This window comes from Passer montanus, unplaced genomic scaffold (genome assembly GCF_014805655.1).
Source record: "Passer montanus isolate IOZ18808 unplaced genomic scaffold, ASM1480565v1 scaffold73, whole genome shotgun sequence".
NCBI lineage: Eukaryota > Metazoa > Chordata > Aves > Passeriformes > Passeridae > Passer > Passer montanus.
The window spans coordinates 2,563,216-2,585,535 of NW_024372481.1; the positions used below are offsets into that span (position 1 = coordinate 2,563,216).

Genomic DNA, 22,320 nt, shown 5'->3' on the forward strand with positions numbered 1-22,320 from the left:
CTGCAGCACGGGCTGTGCTGCTAAAATGAAGCCCAAATCCCCAAAAGATTAAATTCAAAATACAATCCTATCAATAAAATCCCACATCTATACTGTCAGTGTGCTTTGCTTAACTTTCTCACAAAATACAAAAATGAATTAAATTCTTTTTTGTGTGAGGTTTTTGAGGCAGAGGGAAGGAAGAGGAGAAGGAACCAGAAAATGTGATGAGCAGTTAATAGTCCCAAGGCTGCTGTGACAGGGAAGTGCTGTTTGCTTCCCAGCCTCTCCCCCTTCAAACTCCCAGGGCCAGGAGCTGTGGGCAATAAATGTCCTGCTGGTGCTCCTGCCCTCGTGCAGGTCACCCAGGGTATGGTGAGACATTCCCAGGGGAATACACACAGCCTTCCTCCAACCAACTGCATTTCAAAGACATCTGAGGTTAGGGAGAGGGAAGCAGAGGGCCCCAGTTGTGAAAAGGGAATTTCACAGCTCCTCACAGGAAAACAACACCTGTGTACAAGCTCCAGGAGAGAGGATTGCTTTTGACATTCCTCTAGTAGGACATGGAATGAATATTAAACACCTTAGTTTACATCTCCCCCCACACTCACCACTCCAAGATGAACAGAGGTTCCTGGCTCAGGGATGGTGAGTTTATGAAATGTTTCCAGGAGCTCACTCCTCTGACTATCCTGAAATGAGAATAAACCAGGAATAGTGAGCAAACTGCTGCTGTCACCAGGCAAGCTCTCAGCCAGAAGGGCAGGGTAGGCCAGGGGGTGGGTAAGCATTTTGCATTTGTAAGATCAGTTCTACTTTTACTGCCCGTGATAAGCTTGGATCAGACAGCTGGCAGAGACTGATGGGGCTGTGCAATATGGGAACTGCAGGATTACAGGAACTGTGCTGGACACAGCTCAGGGAGTCAGGACAGGCAGCATGGGTGACTGCAGGGACTTGGGTCGGACCCACAGCCACAGTCTTGCTCTTTATCTTTTTCAAAAAAAAATTAAATGTGTATTTATCTTTCAGAGGCACTTGCCAAGCTGAATATGATCTTCTGTATCACTGCATTATACAGATTAATAATTCACGTGGTCATCTCTAATAGAAGCACTTCTTCAAGCAGCTTCTTTCATCCTCTCACCCTCATCCATTTGATATTGGGATAGGAAAAGGAGGGTCAGAATTTTAGAATAATACCTGTCCTTTTGCTGAATAATCTGCCAAGACATTGAGCAGTTTATAAAAGACTTCAAACCACGGGAGGTAACTGGAATGAAAAAGAAAAAAAGTAAAAAAAGAAAAGACTGTTATTTTGGTTTAAATCCTAATACAAGTGGGCTTTGAAAATTGAATAATCAGTATCTCAGTTTTTAATTGTTTTAAAATCTGATTCCACCACTGTATTTAGCCTGGCCCTTGCTTCAGTCAAACAGAAACTTCACCTTTGGTACATGCACACAACTTCCAAAAGAGAAGAAGAAACAAAATTAAAAGGGAAACATACAGAAAAATCACTTTTTTTTCATTTACTTTACATCTCCAATCCACAAAGTAAGACAGTGAGGATGTTCCTTTCCCCTGCAGCTGTGGTAGGATTCTGTGCCCTGTTTCCATGGCACAGTTCTGTATTTCAATCCCTTTCCCAACACCAGTGAGGAATTTCCCTCGGCTGCGGCGAAGGCAGAGCCAGCCAGAGATGCACTCCTGATGCTCTTTAATCACAGCTGCTTTCTGCAGCAAATGGATTCTATTTTGATATGGTTAGACAGGATTTAAAGTTTTCATAAAATATGACTACATCCTGACAGCTGTAAGGAATGGAGTGCCCTGTGGTCCCTGGCTGTGCAGCTCTGGTGATAAATGAGGTGAGAAGCTCTCTATGAGACAGGCAAAGTGACTGGCACTCCATCATTAGCGTTTGTTTGAAGCCTGCAAATGCTACTGTAAAATGTAAGTAGCTTATCAAAATATACTGATAAGCAACTTAACTTTTCATGTTATATGACAGTATTATCGTTTAAATTAATATGCTCTAAACATCTTTACAAAGTGTGTATTCGAATAGAGCAGAACGACAGACAATTACCACTTTAAACAGCATTTAAGTTTGACATTATATTGTAAACAATCCAGAAGGATTAGGTAGAAGATAAGTTTCTTTCTTTCTGTTTAGTTAAATAAACTTCAGCAGAGTTAAAAGCCATTACAAGAGTAACAAGAAATCCTCTCCAAACATATCTGCTAAGTAGAGATTAAGAACCTGGTAAACAAATCCGTGCAAGGCATCTATCAAAGGAGTTTGAGAAGACAGAAAAGCAGGAAGGCAGAAAGCTCCCTGGCAGTGGGAAACCAAAGCTGCTTCCACAGAGGCACCATTAAGAGTTCCACCTAATCGCTCAGGGACTTGGCCATAAAAATACATTTACTGAGTTAAAATGAGAGTCCTTAAAACCATTACTGTGCTCCTAATGTCTGTGGATCGTGTCTTGTACAAGGGGGAAACAAAAGCAGGTTCCCCAGGCCCCCACCTCGGCGGGCCCAGGGGAGCTGGAGCCGGGACCCAAGGGGGCAGCGCCGAGCCCCCGGAGCAGGGCAGATCCTGGGGGTCCTTCAGAGCCCCCCTCACCTGCCCTGCCCGGGCAGTGCCCAGTGCTGGGCTCCTGCAGCTGCCAGGGCAGTGCCCTGTGCTGGGCTCCTGCAGCTCCCAGATTCTCCCTGAGCTCCTGCAGCTCCCAGGGCAGTGCCCACTGCTGAGCTCCCTGCAGCTCCCAGGTTCTCCCTGGGCTCCTGCAGCTCCCAGGTTCTCCCTGAGCTCCTGCAGCTCCCAGGGCAGTGCCCGCTGTGGGGCTCCTGCAGCTCCCAGGTTCTCCCTGAGCTCCTGCAGCTCCCAGGTTCTCCCTGATCACCAGCACACAGCCCGCATGGCACGGCTGCAGGCTCCAGCCATGAGAATACTCCAGCCCAAACCAACTTCCCATTTTTACTGGGCACCCAGGAAAGAGCCTCTGTGATTCCAATAAAAACAGCCCAGATACATCTCACATTCACACAATGTCACCAGCAAAGCCCCCACACAGAAGCAGACACAGCCCCATTTCTGCTACCCTTGTGATCCCTGGCTTTCCCTTCTCTTCCCCAGTATCCTCTGATGAACCTATTGTCCTTTTTTAACATGCACTCCTCTCCTTGCTTTCCAAATGCTGGGTTAGCATCTCATCATAACTGCTTCTTTTTCCATCTTTGAAGCAGAACTCATCCCTCCACAACACATGGGGGTCTGTGTGGCTCTTGCTCAAGAGAGGGGCAAGACAAACAAAGACAAACCCACCACAAAACTGTGTAAATTATGCAGACAGTCTCACTTCAGTTTTCATCCCCTCCATTGTCACCACACAATTCAGGACCTCTCTCATCCCAAAATTTCTGGACACATTAGAAAGCTAATTTATCCTGCCATCTTCAACACTCTTACTTCATCACTTAATCCATGTTGACCACTCAAGAATAAAACAGTTCTGCTTTTATTAGACCAAACTGTGACCAGTTAAAGTTGGAAAAAATCTAAAAAATCCCCTAAGAAACACAGTTATCTGAATTTGTTTCTCGATGTCTGCCAAAAGGACAAAGGAAAAAAATGTGTATTTTTTTCTTACAGAAAGCAAATCCTCAAGGCAGCCTTTAAGCACCCCTCCAAAGAAACACAGGCAGAGTTTATAACCCAAAATTTCTGTACCGCGTGGACCTTAAGCAGCACAACTGGTAGCACTACTGAAGATTTATGGCTTATGACTTGCTCATATTTAATTTGTAACCAAACACTTCCCCTTCCTCTTAGCTACCTCAGAAGTTTTGATTAACTCTTGTTTTCACAGGTCAGAGGTTAAGCAAAGGAAGGAGCTCTGCGGTGAGACTGCCCAGAGCCCGAGCGGGGCCGGCCCTGGCTCGGCACCGAGCCCGGGGCCAGCGCAGCTCACCCAGCAGGGCTGTGCTTCAAAGGCTCCTCGGGCACACAGCTCCTCGGGCTGCACACCAGATAAAGGGCAGCCTGAAATTTCAGCTCTCTCTTGGCTTTTGGCTTACTCCTGGAAAGGTAAATCTCCAGTGAAGTCAGCTCAAAAAAGGAGAGATTTCCCAGTGTTTTTGTAGCAGGCAATAGGAAGGAGGATGCAATAGCAGGATAGCCAAGCTGAGGATGCTGAACTCATCAAATCCAACTTCCAGGGAGCACTCCAGGGTTTGGGAACCTTGTCAGCAGAAGCACTCCATGTTCCAGTGCAGCACCAGCAAACCCTAGTGGCAAGGCAAGGGGGGCCTTCTCCAATGATTTATGAGGATTTGCCAATTACCATAGCAACTGTTTATAAAACTAATGTTTAACATTGCCAGCTCCAACATTCCAGTTACTGGTGTGCTGACCCCATGAAAAAGCAGAGCCAACACTTGTGGAAGGGTACCTGTGGCACCTTGGACCTTGGCTCACGATTCCTGGAGCAGCAGAGCAGCTCCTGGGCCAGGTACAGGCTGAGTGCACTCAGGCACAACTCTTGTTTGAAATCAGTGGCACTCAGTGACTAGTCTGACATCAACACAGATCTGCAGCATCTCCTCCTAGACTGAGTTGCAAGCACACATAACTTTTACTCCTTCCATTCACACAGATCAGAAGTGGAATTTTTAACACGTATTTATTTATAACACATACTATATATATTTTGATAACAGCATAACCAACTGCCATCTCCCTTGCAAAACAGAACAGTCATTTCCATTTTGCAGATGGGCACACTTCTCTGTGGTGACAGGCTTACAAAATCTGTCTGTATTAGCCAGGATTGGTTTCATGGAGTTCCCAAATCTTGACCTTTTTGCTCAGCACAAGTAATCTACATGACCTAGAACACAGAATACAATCATGACCTCAGTTATTACATGAACTATAGACATATCATCACTAACTTCACTGACAAAAGTGTAAGGAAGAGGAAACTCAGGCCAAATGCATCTTCTGCCAGCACTGCTCCTGCCTGTGCCACTGAAACACCCAGTGCCTGTTCATGGACTCTGAAGAACAGATAACAACAAATAATAATTCCCCTGTGCCAGGTCCTGGGTGTGGCAGTGATGTCACCGTGGAGTCAGAGGGTGACACTGCAACAGGAGTGACCTGTGCCACATGGGCAGCTGCTCCTCTCCCTGGCCCCTCCACACCACCACTGCAACCAACAGCAAAACTCCAGCACAGCTGGGAGAGAGCTGAAAATCCCAAGGAAGATGCAGCAGATTGAGAAAAGAGATTGAATTATTATTATTATTATTATTATTATTATTATTATTATTATTACTACTACCATTTTTCATTTCAATGTATGAACCCAGTGAAGGTTCCTGGTGAAGCAGAACACATTTTCTGACTCACAGTGCCTGTCAATTCCTGCAGGACAAAGACAGATCCTCAGCAGGAGCTCAGAAGGATCTTTGTGGATAATCCCAACACTGTGTTTGAAAAAATGCAAGGATGGAAAACATATCAAAAATTACTCCAGTCTCCTGGTGATTTGTTATCTTAGGACTTCTTGCATTTAATGATAAAACTCTGCAATTTAAACTTAAATCCAATACTGCTTCTTTCCATCCTCCTGTACCTGACAACTAATGATTCTCCCCCCAGCCAGCATTATTCCTAATCACGGAATCACATTCTATTTTAGGTTAGTAATGGTTCTAATGATGAACTAAGCTATGTTTGCCAAGCCACAATTGTCTTCAGGGCTTCTATGCAAACATGATTTTAAATAGCAAAAACACATAATCAAAACACCTTCTCCTTCCCTTCATTAAAAGTATTCATTTCCCTTTTTAATTCTTTCTAAATTTCACCTTATTTTTTTTACAGTTAAGATGAAGTAAAATGACATTAAACTACAGATTTTTAAAACTAATCCCATTTCTCTGCTCAAGAGAGGGATGACTCCCCACATGCTGTTATTTTCCTTGCAGGAATACACTATTAAATTCTTTTCCCCACCTTCCTTTCCTTCTGTCACCCAGTGTTTCCAACATCTTTACAAAACACATTTGAAAGAACCAAGGCATCTCTAGGCTCATTTGGGAATTTCCACAGGCTAAATTCTCAGTTCAGCTGTTTCTGTGTTCGGTGTCCTCCCTACACCTCCTGGGCCTCAGTGCCTCGTTATTCTCTGCTCTAGACTCAGTCTATTGACACCTTCTCACACTTAGGAGCTTAAGCACAGACACCCCAAATCTCCATAGCAACCCCTGTGCGTGTGGATGAGATTACCTTACCTTGCACGGGAGCAGCAACAGCCTCCTCTGAACATCAGCTTTTTATTTATTTATTTATTTGGTTGTTTGGTTCAGGTTTGCCCGCCCCAGTGTAAGTGCCCCTGCCAGCTGCAGCCTTGCCTCTCCTTGCTCCCACAGCATGTCTTTTCTTCCTGCATTTCCCCCAATTTTGTAACAAATTCCCTTTTGATTATTACCCACGAGTGATCACTCCATGATTCAGTTTAAAGTTATGCAGCTTAAGCATGACTCATGTACATACTTTAGAAGTACTAAACCCCACAGAACTGGATCTCATCTTCTGGAGCATCTTAACAAATAATTGTCAGCAGCAAGTGCTTGCTTTGCTGACTTGCCATTGTGCATTAACAATAAAAGTCAATTAACACATTCCCTTTCCTGTTTTTCTGCAGTGTGACCATGCCTGAGCAGTTCCAGCAGGTCTCCCTTGCACAGACTCCCAAGTTCCCTGAGTGCCAGTGCTGAGCCCAGCCCCTCCCCAGGAGCCCCCTGGCCCTGGAGCTGCAGCTCCCAAAGGCACCTGAACGCCCCCAGAGCAACATGGAGCAGAAAACAGCAACAAAGAGATTTATGATGTAACATTTTTACACTTCAGTGGAGCTCAGGAGTGCCAGGGCAGCTCGATGTGCCCATTTGGAGGAGCTCCTGTTCATGCACTGCCATCTAACTGGGACAGGGCAATGGCAGCTGCAGGCTGAGCAGGACAAAGCTGTCACCATTCCCTGGGCTCTCTGTGGTCACTCTAAAACCTTGGGGGGAAACAGAGAGCAGTGCAGCTGCACTGTGGCATTGCTGCAACAGAAGGAATTCAGAGGAGTTCAGCAGGAGTGTGTGGCACCGTGCAGCACCCACAGCCACCTCCCAGCCTCCCGCAGAGCAAGGGACAAAGCAACTGCATTTTACAGTGTGAAAAAAAACCATTTTTTTACATAAAAAACATGCCTTGGCCTTTCATTGGAAAACATTTCATCAGAAACCAGTGGGTTTTAGGAGCCTGGAGCACTACAGTGCATCCCACACCTTCTGGCTCCCAGGGCCAGCAGCTCCACCCCCCGCTCTGTACAAGGGACTGGATGTTCACAGACACAGCACGGCTTAGGATGTGCAAAATTCGAAGTACATTCTCAGTAGTCAAGCTTTCTCCTTGTGAATTACTAATCACTCTAAAATTTTAGAAAGCTTATTGAATTTTAGAACAGACTGTTTTGTGTTCAAGTTATTTCAGAAGTACCTTTGTGGCCTGGTCTGTTGTTGGGACTGTCTGTTTTCCCTCAGGTAGATCATTCACAATCACAAGGTGTCTCATTTATTTTCAGAAGAGAAACTTGTAGACTTTTGGAATTTTTTTAGTTTAAGACCAACACAGAAACTTCAAGTATGTTTGAGAGCAAAGGACTGAAGGAGTGACAGGAAATAAAGATACATAAGAAAAACATTTGTTTGCATTTACAGCACACACTGACAATTATGTCTGTATGCTTTCCTTAAACCAGCTTGCAAAGGATACCCCAGAAAGCCCATTGGGTGAGAAGATGGACATGCTGAAGGGCTTGGCACTTTATAGTGAGATATATGAAATGAAACAAGATATCCTTGGAGTAAAAAAATCAACAGTTATGTTCCCTTCAACACCAACAGAAACACACTGACCAATGGCTTTACTCAGCCAGGGTAAAGTGCTCTAAATAACACACATGAAGAGGGTAGAGAACAGCATTAAACTGAGAAGAGTTACAGATTATGCTGCCTCTAAATTATCTGGACTTTAAAAAATTGGTTCTGAAGGAATTAGAGCAGTTTGGTACACAAAGCTGGATTTTAAAAAGCAGGATGCACCAGACAGCATGAGAGCCTCAAGATCCCCACCAAAGTGACAATACAGAGAGAGGATTCCAAAGGCTTAGCTTGTCAAGGAATCTCTCTGCTCAAACCACGCTTAAAAGCATACATGAAAGTGCTGGAAGAGAGAATTCTAGATGTGGCAGACAATCAGAGATCCCACTAGGTTTGAGACATCTGGCATCAGTTGAAATCCATCACATTTCATTTGGGGATCAAAGCCTGCTGTTAAGTCTATCACAGGTTGAAATAGTAGATCCTGAACAGCCTTTTCATCCCAATGCAAATTAACCCTTTTTCCTTGACCAGAGGAACAGCTCCTTTTCATTACTGACTCCAATCATATGTGCTTGTCAAGCTATGCCCTCTAGTACTAAGTTTCAGCTGAAATTTCAGTAGCATTATGAACTTTTTATTATAAATCAAAAGTGCTCCCTCCCAGTCACCAAACCCCGTGCTCTGGCACGTGCTGCAGTGAGCTCCAAAGCCACTCTGGGACAGAGTTTGTGGCACCATCTGTAACACAGATTATTCCTGAAGGGAAGAAAAATGCTACATATAGGTAATGCTTTATAAAATAAGGGCCTTGTTACCCTTGTAAAACCATGGCTCAGGCCACTTTGGCTAGGTAGAAGAGGACTATGGAAAAGTGACTCAGCTGAATTAGATGCAGAAAAACAAGTTTTATACCCATTATGTGCTCATATCGTGGTTGAATTATGTTTGTTATGATGTAAAACTATGCAATTGATAAAGGCCTAACTGCTTAAAAAGGCCTGTTTTTTGCACCTGCCTGGGGACTCTGCATCCCTGTGCCTCATACAGGAAAATTTTACACACCTGTGTTCAAGAGCCCCACTGCACAGCAGCCAGCTGTGCTCAGCTGCTAAAGGGATTTGCCACATCTTGAGAAGTCAAAGCTGAGCATCAGGTGTGCACTTGTGATACCTGTGTGTGAGTTCTGAGACACAACAGTGAGTCCTTGCATTTTGGCAAATGAGCTACAGAGGACATTGGGGTAGGGAACGAGGGTATTTCAGTAACAGAGGAGAAATCAATTACATGTTCCTCTCTTCTGCCTTCCCCAAACCACTTGTGTTCCCCACTGGCAAGAAACAAAGTTAAGTGAAGCAAGAGGTTTTACAGTTCCCTTCACAGGGAGGGAGCTTCATCACAGGGAAGAAATATTCACATGCTCAGAGGGAGTACACACAGCTCCTAATAATAAGCAAAGTTGGTAGGAAGTCATAAAAGTTAAACCACAAGCAGAGCTGAAAGAGCCAAGTGAAAAATTCATGATTATGTCGGCGCTGTGGTACTTGCAACTGATAATTTGAGAATGCAAGGAACTGGGCTAGGCATGTAAAAATCACCTTACTTACAGCAAACAAGCACTTGCAGAGCAAGATGTCAATAGGAAGGCTACAAAGATAAGTCACAGTCTGATATTTGAGGGCAGATTGTTTATGACCACCCTGTACAATGGTTTAGGATTCACAGCAAACATTCAGATGTAAAAATAGGCACATAAAATGATATTACTTGATCTTTACCTGCAGAAATGCCACTGATGAACCTACCCATAGGATTCCTGAAAATGTATGACACAGTAATTAACAAAAAAGTCTTTCTGGCCCGTTTCCTGGCCAGCAAGCCAAATTTTTATTTATGAGACTTCTTGTCGTTACATCAGCTTAAGCAAATGATTAAACCAGGAAACTGCCCACAAACACTTTATTCTCTGAATATTCAAACACTAATAAATTCTAAAACACACCAAGGACAGTTAGTGTGGAGGAAGATCAGTGTGGAAGATCTATCTCTTATCAAGCATGTTCATGATCAGCCAGGGTTACAGATGAGGGGTTTTATCTGGACTCCCAGCATAGCCCAGGGAACTCTGCCTCTAGGAAGGCACACAAAGCCTCTCCCATGGTTACAGTGCCTGGATCATGCTCCTATTGGAACAACATGCACAAGTTACTCAGGCAGCTTTTCTCGGCAGTTCCACCTCTGGATCAGCCCCAGTCTCCAATTACCTCTGCATAACCCGAGGGCTCTGCCACAGCTCCAGTTTTGAAGGAGGAAGTTGCCATGTAATCTCTTTGGGAATGTTGTACACATCTGTCAGCAGGGACAGGATGCTCTCGCTCCTGACAGATGCATTTGTAAGCCTTCAGACAGCAACCCAAAAGTGATCCATTTGTGGAAGAGAGGATCTATCCATCTTGTGCTTTAACTACTTCCTCGCTGCCTTTTTGATGCCAGGGCGGGGGTTTTCCCCAAGGTGATGCACTAATTCAGTTTGTATTAGCTCTAAGATGAAGTTTCCAAGCCAGTCAGCCAGGGCCAAAGGTAATAAAAAGTGACATGATTTAATTACTTCTGTTACAGTTGTTCAGCAACGAAAGAAGGCGTGACATGAAGGCCTAATTAATTAAGTAAAATTGGTTTCTGGTCAGAAGGCAAGACCAGTGAAGCAGCTGGACTGAATGCAGTACTATCAGCTTTATCCAATTCCACCAGCAGCAATACACTACCAACACTTGACATTTTTGTTGTGATCCTTCTCACTGATAGTTTACAAAAGTGTTTTGACTTACAGTCAAGATTAAAGCTTCAATAAAATCTGCAATAAACTTTGTATGACACAGCTTCACTATTCTTCACATTTACTAAAAGTCACCTAAATTAGTATTTCCTGGATTGGCAATATAGAGGGAAGAGAAGCTTGCAGGACTGCTGGAATGTGTGGAACTGTGCAAATAAGTTCACAGGTCTTCTTCAAGGATACAGAGTTTAAAGACACAAAGGACTAGAAGTGCTTGTGATCACTGTAATGGAAGCAATAATTCTGCTTGTCCAGAACTGGGAGAGCTGACAAATAGCCCAGCTCTGGAAGCAGCTCCCTCTGGAAAGCATGGCTGCAGGTGGGAGCTCAGAGCATTCCTGACAGTGCAAGGCCCCAAACCTATAGCTGCATGTCCTGGAGCATTTCCATACTCACGTTCTTGCCCTGCCTGCCCCCAGCCCTGCTCCAGGGTCCCTTCTCCTGCTGGCCCAGGGCCCCATGGCAGGCTTGGCCCTGGCAGTGTGTGCAGGGGAGCGTGAGGAACTGAGGCTGTGGGAGCTGCACCCCCAGCTCAGGACAACAGAGAGCAAGGAAATCAAGAATGGAACACACTCCCAGTTTGACTGGATGCACATTTCTCTGGGACAGAGCTGGAAGTCGAGAGCTCCAGGCTTGTCCTCTGCAGCAGCACTGTGGAAGGAGCCCCGGCAGAGGCGCCCGTCGGTGCAGGTTCTAGAGTGAGATTTGGAAGCATTTGCACAATTACACTGCTCATAATTCAAACTCTGTTTTGTGTCTGTCGTTATAGGTCATTGTTGGCCAGATGGAAAATATTAAGGAAAAAGCATTGCAACTAAATCAATGGGCTGCAGAGTGCTGCCAAAAGGCCCCAGGCTAACTACAAGCAGATTTCAGGCAGGCTCTGCTCCGGCACAAGGCGGGATCTGGCACATCCTCTGCCCTGCCTAACAGCAGGAGGGCACGGGGCCAGCTGAGAGCAGCTACTGTGCCAAACAGACTGTGCAGGCCTTGCTGCTTGAATGCTTCCACAGAAAGGCAGAATCCATGGGCTCCCTGTAAACAACTCCCTGTACTTCTGGCTGCTGCTAACTCACAAGTGGGATAACTTCATCCCACTACAACATTAACGCAGGCACGCAGCTCAGCCTCGGTACCAGAATCAGCATGGAAATAAATAAGCACCAGTGTTAAAGGACAACACTTCAGCTTTCAACTAAGAATAATGATGTGTATATGCACATACACACTGAAACACAAAATCAGCATCTTTACTCCAATGCCAAGCACAGTATGGGCATTCTTTGCAAGCCACGATTTACAAGCAGGGAGAGACTCAAGTCTGACTACTGAAAATCTGACTTTTAATATTTATTTCCAATATCAGTACTTCCCAGGACGTATTATTTTTTTTTTGTACAGCTTATGGCTGCTCTTACCAATGAGCAGTCTGGTTTATCTAGATGTTCAGTGGGAAAAAACATCTTCCTAATACAGCCCAAATAACCTCTTATGAACCCAGCATCTGAGTGCAGCCAGCCATGCCTGCAGATAAAACTTCAAACTCACTAGATGGACATAAATAATTTCTGTTTCTAGTGGACAGTAGGAGAAAAAGATTATAGAAACACAGGGGAGCTTCTGGTTCAAACATCATCACCAGCTGATCACACAGAGTAAAGCTTCTGCAGCAAAGACTTCAAATCCCCTACTCCAGCCATAAGGCATTATTAGCTTATTTAAATTACCATTATCTTATTTAAAAATACTTGAGCAAGAGTCGATACTAGGCTTTGCAGGCTTTCTGAAAGAAATTTCTAGAGTCTACAAAATGGTTAATGGCAGAGATGAAAATGGAGGACAACAAATGAGCAGATGTAATGCAAAAGTCTATTCTTCTTTTCCTGGAACACTAGTTTCAAACAGCTCATCTCTATCTTGTAAAACTTGTAAGGACAATAATGGAAAAACCACAGGAAGTTTGGAAAAGCTATACTGGAGACAGCGTATCAGGAAGAAGAAACACAAAGCAGATAGCTAAATTTAATTGATGTCAAGCTCCCTCTTCACTAGGTTCATCACTTTTCCATATATATTCTGACAAGCAACTGAAAATAAGAGCCAGTGTCTGTTTAAGCGAATCAACAGGGGTAAAAACCCTAAACTTTTGAGATGTAAACTGTTTTATAAACATGTCAAGTTAAGGCAGAATGCCTGCAGCACCCGGAGCCCCTCCGGCCCTGCGCACGCCCTCGGGGCGTTCGCACATTTTCTGAGCCACTTCAGCTCAATTTCCTGTCACCCAGCTCAGAAAGTTGCCCTGGCTCGCTACAGTTACAGCTTGTAAGAAACTCCAGTTCCTGTGAAAGAAGGTCAGGCTGCAGCTCCGAGTCCTGCGTGCCCTCTCCTCTGCTCTCTGAAAGGCCCGTGCAAAGGAACTGAGGAATCTCTGCTCTCCAGCTCACTGACAGACACTGCAAGTGCTGAAGCCACTGATAAAAAAATAATAATGAAAAAAAATCTATGAAGGCATCAGAGGCTCAACAGCAACATTTTCATTAGGTACAATTCTGTTGCAGTTTTGAATCAGAGATGCAATTGCCCATGATTTATACATGTATTTTGTGGCCTTTGCCATGTCTAACAGAAGCAGTTTGCCATTTGCTTTCATCTCCCAAGCATTTTAAGTAGAACAGGGATTCCAGGGTCGATACACCTCAAGGACCAAACAGACTGTCCAAAAAGTGTTCCAAGCATTTCCAGCCATTACCAAACATCTTCTGCAAGGCTTCAAAGAATCATATAGATATGGAAGCAAAACATTGATTTCGGCCAAATCAATGAAAAGGGAAAATTCTAGAAAACAACAGGACAATTACTATAAAACAAGCCCCATCACAAGCACTCCATCTCCTCCCCCAGAGCAGGCACTGGCAGAGCTGTGGGGTTTTTCCCTCCCCAGCAGGACTGTGGGCTGAGCCTCTCCCCAGTTAGGGCCCAGTAGGACTGCGGGGCTGCACTGTCCCCAGCAGGGCTCTGGGGCTGCACTGTCCCCAGCAGGGCTGTGGGGTTGGATTGTCCCCAGCAGGTCCCTGGGGCTCTGGGGCTGCACTGTCCCCAGCAGGGCTCTGGGGATGGATTGTCCCCAGCAGATCCCTGAGGCTGGTCCCTCTCCCAGCAGGTCCTGGGGCTGGATTGTCCCCAGCAGGTCCTGGGGCTGGATTGTCCCCAGCAGGTCCCGGGGCCGTGGGCCTGCCCGGGGCTCTGGGCAGGGCAGAGCAGGGCAGTGCAGCCCCCGGCGCTGTCTGTCTGTCTGTCTGTCTGTCCCATGGCCCAGGGCCCTGCCAGTTGGCACGCCCGGGCCAGGAAGCTGTCAGTTCCAATCAGGGCCCGGCCCTACAGCCCTATTAAAGGAGTCTTGCTGGTTAAGGGGCGGCCACTGTTTCCAAAGCATGGGAAGAAAGAAAAAAAAAAAAAAGAAAAGAAAAAAAAAGAAAGAAAAAAAAAAGGAAAAAAAAGGGCTCTGCTTTCCTTAGATTGAGGAGAGGAACTTTCACTGACTGGAGTTTTCAAGGAGCTATGAATGAGCCTAACAAAGGAGTTCTGTGGCCAGTTTCTGGCTGAAATCCATGTCAACAGTTTTTAAGGTCACAGGTCACACTAACTAACATTTATTCCCAGCAGACCCCGCTCTAAACACAAGCTGTAAGTAGTACAAATTTGGAATTTTTCTGTAATCCCTTGAGATATTCCTGATCCTTCCACATGTTTCTGCTCAATTAAAAACAATTCTCACTTTGCACCACAAGAGAGGCCCCTGCTCAGAAATCTTATTCTGTCCTAAGAATAAATGGACAAAGACTGCAATCAAAGGGAAGGAAAGGGGGGGAGGAGAGGAACTCACAACAAATCACACCAAAAACCTCAAATAACTCCATACAGAATCACATTCAGTTAGTTACATTTTCTGCCATCTGTCACAAACTATTATGGATTCATTTCTTTTTATCTTAGAAAAGGAGTGGTGCAGAGCTCAGCTATTTTGGCCGAGAGGGATTTCCACACAAATGTTTCTGCATTTCACTTCAAAAGAATGATTTTAGTTTGCGTACAAAACCTGAATAACCCAAGAAAAACTTCAAATTCAGGAGAACTGAAATCACAGTTGCAAACATGGGACCTTTGCAAACCTGTAACTTTGCCCAGAAAGTTTGTGAACCAAAGCAAAATTACACAAACTTGGGTTTTCTTTTGTTTTCTTTTTAAATAAAAGACCAGAGCGTTTCACTTAATCCAGAACTATCTACAGTGTTCTCTCTCAAAAGCCCATGTGAAATCTGATGTGAAATTAGAGAGAAACAATAAAAATTCAACCTCTTAATGTATAGCCATTAGGATTTATCCTATTGCAGCTGAAATCTTGAAATCCTTAAGTGAAGTCTTAGAAAGAAAAGACATTTGGGTGTGAAATTCCCAAATCAGAACACTGAATTTGATGACTGGACATCAGCTCTTACTCAATTGTAAAGAAAATAATTCAAAAGCCATTTTAAGTTTTGTACCATGTTTCATTGAAAAAGGCAGTCTGGAATTCGAATTTCTCTGGGAGATGTGGGTGTGTGCCATGAGAACTCACCTGGGCTCAGGTGAGTCCTCCCAAACCCTCTGGGGCAGAGTCTGCCCCTCACCTGGGCTCACCCCAAACCCTGTGGGCTCTGCCCCTCACCTGGGCTCACCCTCAGTCCTGTCCCCTCAGGGGACAGAGCAGGTTCTGTCCCTCACCCCCGGGCCCTGTCCCTCACCCCCAGTCCCTGTCCCTCACCCCCGGCCCCTGTCCCTCACCCCCGGGCCCTGTCCCTCACTGGGCCCTGTCCCTCACTGGGCCCTGTCCCTCACCGGCCCCTGTCCCTCACCGGTCCCTGTCCCTCACCCCCGGGCCCTGTCCCTCACCGGGCCCTGTCCCTCACCGGGCCCTGTCCCTCACCGGGCCCTGTCCCTCACCGGTCCCTGTCCCTCACCCCTCCCTCCGGGCCGTCCCCGCGCTCCCGCGCTCCCTCTGCTGGCGCCGCCGCCGCAGCGCAGCCGCTCGGGTCAGCCCGGGCGGGCCCCGCGGCTCCAGCCGAGCCCGGGGCGGGGAGGAGGGACCCGGAGAAGGGAGGCAGGCTCGACACTGAATTTCGACATTGAAAACACCACAGAACACCCGGAAAAGCAGGTTTCGGAGTTATCAGAGAGTTCATCAATCTGTGTGAGCTACTACAGCAGGAAAAACGCCGTGGGAACTACCTCAAAAGCAGGTTTCTAAGCAGTGCTCGTTAAAACAGCCCAACAGTTCCCTGCCAAATGGAATTGCCTCTGTGCTGGCCACAGGATAACCCCACTGCTGCTGAACTCCCAGAGGCGCCTCGCTGTGCTCTGCATCCACAGGGAAAAGCCTCTGGGTCACTTCAAAGCTCAAGTCCAGACCCTGACTTCTGGCCCTAGAGTACTTTGCTTCCAGAACATCGCAGAAATTTTTTCAAGCACTCTCTGAGTGAAAAGAATTTTTTTTCCCTGCTGTTTCTCTTCAATAACTAATCTAAACATGTGATGATTTTCCACCTCCAAACCATTTTACCATGGCCAGACCCACAAAATCCCTGCTAAGCCTATGAATATCATCTCTAGTAATAAACACCATCACTTAGTTCTTATACTGCTGCTGAGCATAGCAAGGAATACTTGAGGCTTGCTGCCATCCAATCTGTAATTTAAAAACAATTAAACAAACGTTCTTTTCATCCCCATTTGCTTTTACTAATCATTCTCGCATTTTTCAGCATGTTTTCCCCCACCCATTTACCATGCACCATCCTTTAGTACATAAAGGACACTGAGAAGATTCACATCAACAATGGGAGCTGCAGTCCTGGGAATAGAGGAAGTGATTTCATGTATTGCTGATTTACACTCTTTATTATCCTCTGAAACTTGCATGAACTTGCATTAATGATGAGCTTTCTTCTTCTCATCAGTGCACAGAAGCAACAGGAAGGAAGTGAAGAGTCCCAATTCATCCACTGTGGTTGGTTTTTTTTGGTTATGAGTTGAAGCAGAAGGCATTTAACTACAACAGAACTCCTCCATTTCTTCTTGGCACTCACTCAACATAAGGGAGCTGACAGCAAAGAACTCTTATCCAGGAGGGATCAAGAAGGGACCCAGACTATTCCTCATTCAGATTTTCATTTTAAAATCGTGTTTCTCCTTTAATTTGACATTGATCAGGCAAAGTTACCCTCTGTAAGCAGCCACAGCCCACATGAGACTGAGGGAACCAGCACCCAACTGCTCAGGGGAGCAGCTCTGTGGGAAGAGCTGGGAAACACCTTCCTGCCTGCAGGATCCAGTCCCTGCTGCTGGACTGCCAGAGCTAATAATAGCTGAAGTGTCTGCTACAGCACAGACAGGATGGAAGAAGATACTGAGCAAACACCTGTCACTCCGCCTCCCACTCAATTCATTAGGAATTTGGGTAGATCTCACAATTTCTCCATATATTAAGCTCCCATTCCATGGCATTGCTGTGTGCAGCCCCCTGCAAGGAGAGGTGACCTTGTATTTTGCCATGTCCCCCCTGGAATGCTCCAGAGGGGCACATCCAGACACAGCCAGGGTCCCACATGGGTCCCCACATGGGACAAAGAGAAGTTCCTCTGTCCTCACCCTGTTGTGTCCTGTGCAAAGCCAGCCAGGGATGGCCCTGACAGATGTGCCAGCTGCTCACAGAGCAGTGCCCTCATCTGGGAGGCTGCAGCCCCAGCTGTGCTGTCACCTCCCTGGCTGTCCTGTCACCTCTGTGCTGGCTTTACCTGGGCTACCGCTCCTCAACTTCAATTCCTCATGAACACACAAAAAGCAGAAAGTAGAAGACAGGCAATTGTTAAATGTGTTTAAAACAAGACAGACCATTTGCCACATGAAAATCTTAAATCCATGGAAGTTCTTAATGGAACTAAAATATTGGTAGACACCAAAATTGATTTTACTGGCATAATTTCTGGACTGTATTCCAACATGGCTGGGGGAGGCTATCAGAAACTGCTCTGATAGAGCCTCTTGGCCCATTTTCTGTGAAATGCATAGTTCCACCTTCCACTGACAGTCTTCATTATGCCAAGCTTCACAAAACCCTCAACAGGACAGAGGAAGGCTCACACATACACACTCTGGGGCTGTGGAGAGCATCAGTGACATCCTCTCAGTTACCAACAGATGTTTTGTTAATAAAACTTGCATGTACAAACGTCCACAAAATGTCTTAACAAGATCAGTTGTGACAGCTAAAGATAACAGCTGCCATCATGCTATGTCATATCAAATTACCACAAAGAGACTTTTTTTCCACGTTGTTAACTCCAGAACGTTGACTACAAACAAATACAGTTATCTACAGAGGAACTCCAAGTGCAAGGGATTTTGCACCACTTGTGCAGAAGAACAGTGACTTTGAGGACCAGATAGGGAAATCATTCTGAGCAGCTGGGAATGGTGATTGCAGTGTAACTGCAAAGCCAAGCACTGCTCCTGCAGTCAGCCAGAAGCCAAACCACAGACCTACCTCAAGATACAGAAGCAGCTCTTGGCCCCCGAAGATAAGCGACAGAAGCCAAACCTCTGCTTGCTGTCAATGTCTGTGAGCACAAAGGTGAAGTTCTGCCCAACTTGGTTAATGGCATGGCTGGAACAGAAAGCAGGAGAGAAAAATTACTGCTGAGCTAACTCTGTGTCAAGTATCACATCCAAGTCATTGAACCTATAACATTTCCTCTTTCAGCAGAGTTTTTTTGAGAAATCAACAAAAAAGTATGCACCCTCCAGAAGCTTAAATATGCTTGATGAGGGAGGAGTGGGGGGTTTGTGGTTTATTTTTCCCATTTTTCAAGTGTGGGAGGATACTAATAATGAGTTTATCTTTAAAAGAAAATGGTTCTGATTATCAACCAGCAACCAACCCCATGTTCTCTCATATAACCCAAATACTTCTAATTATAGGAAATTAAGACTTATTTCAGGTCATGTTCTAGGGTTTTTTTAGATTTTCTGAGAACTGAGAAATCTGACTTGCACTGACATGTAGCTTTACAAGTCACTCCTACTAACTGCAACAAATACCCTGGTAAATTCAAAGCCATTTAACAGTCACAGGCCTTAAAATATTCTCTTCTAAGATGCCACATACAAAAATCCAGTTTTTGTGGGAGAGTACACACTCAGTGCCTAGAGGAAACAAAGGAAAAACAGACTTGCAGAACTAAAAGCTGGATCCAAATGGGAAAGATGTCACTGTCCAGCTTAGAAAGAAGAACCCTTCAGTGGATTCCAAACAGGGAAGGGAAAGCATGCTGTGATGAAGATGAACAAAAAGACAGATATTTAAAGCATTCCAATAGTCTGAGAATTAGCCAGTATGAGTACTATCAACCTCCTGAAATCTAAATGTCAGCAGAGCAACTACTTCCATAAACCACACGGAGCTGCTGGGGATACCCAAAAATCCCTCACTGGTGGTGTGTTTTATCTGTAAAGCTTGGATGTAATGTTACTATGGTGATTTTAGTAGGGTGTTTTAAAAGGGGATTATATGCTTAATTTTAACAAGGTTGAGAGCAGAGCGTGTGTGAGAAATAGCATTAGAACTGACAATTAAAATTATGGAACAGGGGAAAAACCACGTTTCATTAGCAGCAGGGAGAAGCTTGTTTATTAAACAACTCAGACAAGCTGGGAGTTCCTCCAGAGCAAACCCAGAGAGTCCTGCATTCATGTGACCTGGAAAGCCAAACCTTGCTGACAGGTCCTGCTCCATTCAGTGCCAGTTTTTCACAGGGAAGGATAAACTTCCCCACACAAAAAGTGCTCTTCCTAAGATTTTAGTATCAGCCCTTCAGACTCACAGCTCTGCTTTCAAACAGGCAGGTCTATTTAGAGTCTCCCAGGATGGAAGCAGCATCAATCTCCTCTCTAAGGGGGCAGCCAGAAGTTATGGCTGGAGGGAAGGGGAGGGAATGATTTCCATAAAATCCCCCAGCACCTCCACCTGACCAACACAACCCTGGCAGGGAGCAGGACCAAGGAGCAGCTCTGCACTGCTGCAGCTGCAGAAGGGCCTCTGCCTCATTCCACCACCCCAAGAGCAGAAAACTCCTGGGCCATTGCCTGAAGGAATGGCCAAGTGTCCCTGGGTTCTGACCAGTGGCCACAACACAAGAACAGAATCAATGTAAAAAGAATGGAGTGTCTGTGCCCCTGAGAGCCAGGAGCTCCAGTGCCACCAGTGCCTGTTTTTACAGCCACAAGAGAAGGAGCACAGGCACCTCCTTCAGTTGCCACAGCCTCAGCCTGGGGGTGCTCTGCCTCCTGCAGGGTGGGAAGTCCACTCTCCCTCTGAAATTATTAAGTGTGTTCTGGGTGACAATGTCTCCTTTTCGTTCAAACTGGCTGGCTTGCAGTCTTTCAGTGACAGTCTGTGATATTCAGACAAACAAGTGGATCCAGAAATGGGAATCACTTTTCATTATGTTCTCATTTGCACCCCATATGGGTTTTCAGTGTTCTATCTTTCAAAATGTTATATTGCTGAGGAAAACCAAAAACAACAAAACAAACAAAACCCCTAGGTACAATAAATCTACACACAGAAAGCATAACTATTTCTAGCAGAAACAAATACATGAGAAAAATGTATGAGTATTTGCCTGCTTCCACCCCTCAGGAAATGAAAAGGATGAGCAGTAAAACAGGGATTCCAAATTCTAAAATGAGAAAAAGTCTTGCAGCAGTTTAATCACAGTAAAGGTCAGTTCCCTCAACCCAAACCATTCTGTGTCTCAGCTGATGAAGACGAGTCATTCTGACCAATTAAGTGATGCTCAGAGATGAGGTGAGCACTGGTGCAGTCTTTCAAAATTTCAATTGTTGTTCATTTCATGAAACCATCAAGAACAACTCACAGTAAATGCAAAACTAAAAAAGTTCTAAAGTTTCCTAAATTACAGGAAGTAAATATTTTCACATCTCACATTCACTTTACAATTTCTCCCCAAAATCAGAAGTCACCTTAAGTAGCTGTCAAGTAAAACAGCAGCATCCCAGCAACATCAAGAGGCCTTCAAATGTAAAGCATTTCATTAATTGTTCCACCCCAATTTTCGCAATTAAGAAATAAAATGCACAAGCAGACAAAGCTTTGGTATTAATATGTATATGTGATAATTCCTACCCAAGCATTTTCCATCCAAGCATTGTGCAGAAGTGAAAAAAATGCCCTCGGAGTACTCCCACCGAACAACTCCAACTTTTAAAATTTCTTTTTGTTTCATGGTGCCCATAAAAACCCCGGGAAAAAGTGATTCTGAGACTATAATTTGCACTCAGGTGCTTTAAGTCCCAGTCACACAGACAGAACACTATGAATGGTATGGCTTTTATTTTCTACAGGGGTTTTATTGACAAGCTTATTTTCTTGTAAAGCTTGAAAAGCTAACAATACCTGTCCACATAGAAGGGGAAACAAAACTTGGTCAGAGTCTGTAGAACTTCCTGTAGAGAGAGGGAGAGAAAAAAAAAGATAATTTATACATCTATGGGGACCAATAAATCTAATATTAACCACATCACACAATTTCACAAGTTTGCCCTGAAGAAATAAAAGACAGATGAAGAAATATGGGCTTTATCAATTACATGGAAGTAGTACCAGGCAGTCAATCATGTGAAATAATAAACATGATCAAACTTCATTAAAAATGAAAAATTAATCAAGATTCACACATGGGCAGGCAGCAGGAGCCATCCAGCAATCCTCGGAAGAGGAGGAGGAGGTTGGGTTGTTGAGTGTTAACACCTCTCTGGGGACAGCCCCTACCCTGACCATATGGATCGCAGTGAATAACACCAAACCACATGGGCCTGGCCTGGCAGGACCACTTCTGCTGGCACAGCTTTTGACTGTTACCTAGGAACAGAGGTCTGGGGATTACAGAATGCTTCCCAACATCAGCAAGATAAATAACAAAAGATGAAGCCAATAGGTCTCATAGCAGGAATGTTTAATGTTGCCTACTGCTATTAGAAAGGAAATCTCGGCGTTAAAAGACTGATTAAAATAATGTGTATTAAAATTGATATGGATTGTTTAACCTACAAACCATTTTCTAGAAGTTGCAAAGCAGCACCACAAACAGAAAAGCGTTTAAGCATGAGAGCAAAGAAAAGGATGAATATGAAAAGTGAAAACATGATCAGCAGATAAATTAATAATTTTCAACTTTACGACATTAAACAAATACAGTTGCTAAAGAGGCAAAACCAGAAATATGTTAGTCCCAAAATAGTTGTGTTCATAGACAAAGCTAACCATTAGATCTTCAAAATTTGAGTTCTGTAACCCACAAGACACCATAAAGTTCTCTCAGTTTAGAGATCTTTCCTACAGCCAATTCATTGCTCATTCTCCTTCACACTTCAATATTTCAGGTCCTGAAGTGTAAATTCCATTTCTGCTTTCAGAGCCCTGAACAAACAACAAACCCTCTGAT

At 44.7% G+C, this 22,320-nt stretch overlaps 1 protein-coding gene across 6 annotated transcripts in view; it reads right to left on the bottom strand.

Annotated features, from left to right (window-relative positions):
* DENND1A (DENN domain containing 1A) overlaps window positions 1–22,320 on the bottom strand; it is a 152,164-nt gene that overhangs the window by 86,771 nt on the left and 43,073 nt on the right. For all 6 annotated transcript variants that reach the window (XM_039730577.1, XM_039730579.1, XM_039730576.1 and 3 more), the window contains exons 4-7: window positions 21,273–21,322; window positions 18,342–18,461; window positions 1,186–1,255; window positions 594–674 (exon numbers count right to left, since the gene is read on the bottom strand). In XM_039730577.1, coding sequence (XP_039586511.1) covers window positions 594–674; window positions 1,186–1,255; window positions 18,342–18,461; window positions 21,273–21,322 — 321 coding nt within the window. The remainder of the gene's footprint in view (window positions 1–593; window positions 675–1,185; window positions 1,256–18,341; window positions 18,462–21,272; window positions 21,323–22,320) is intronic.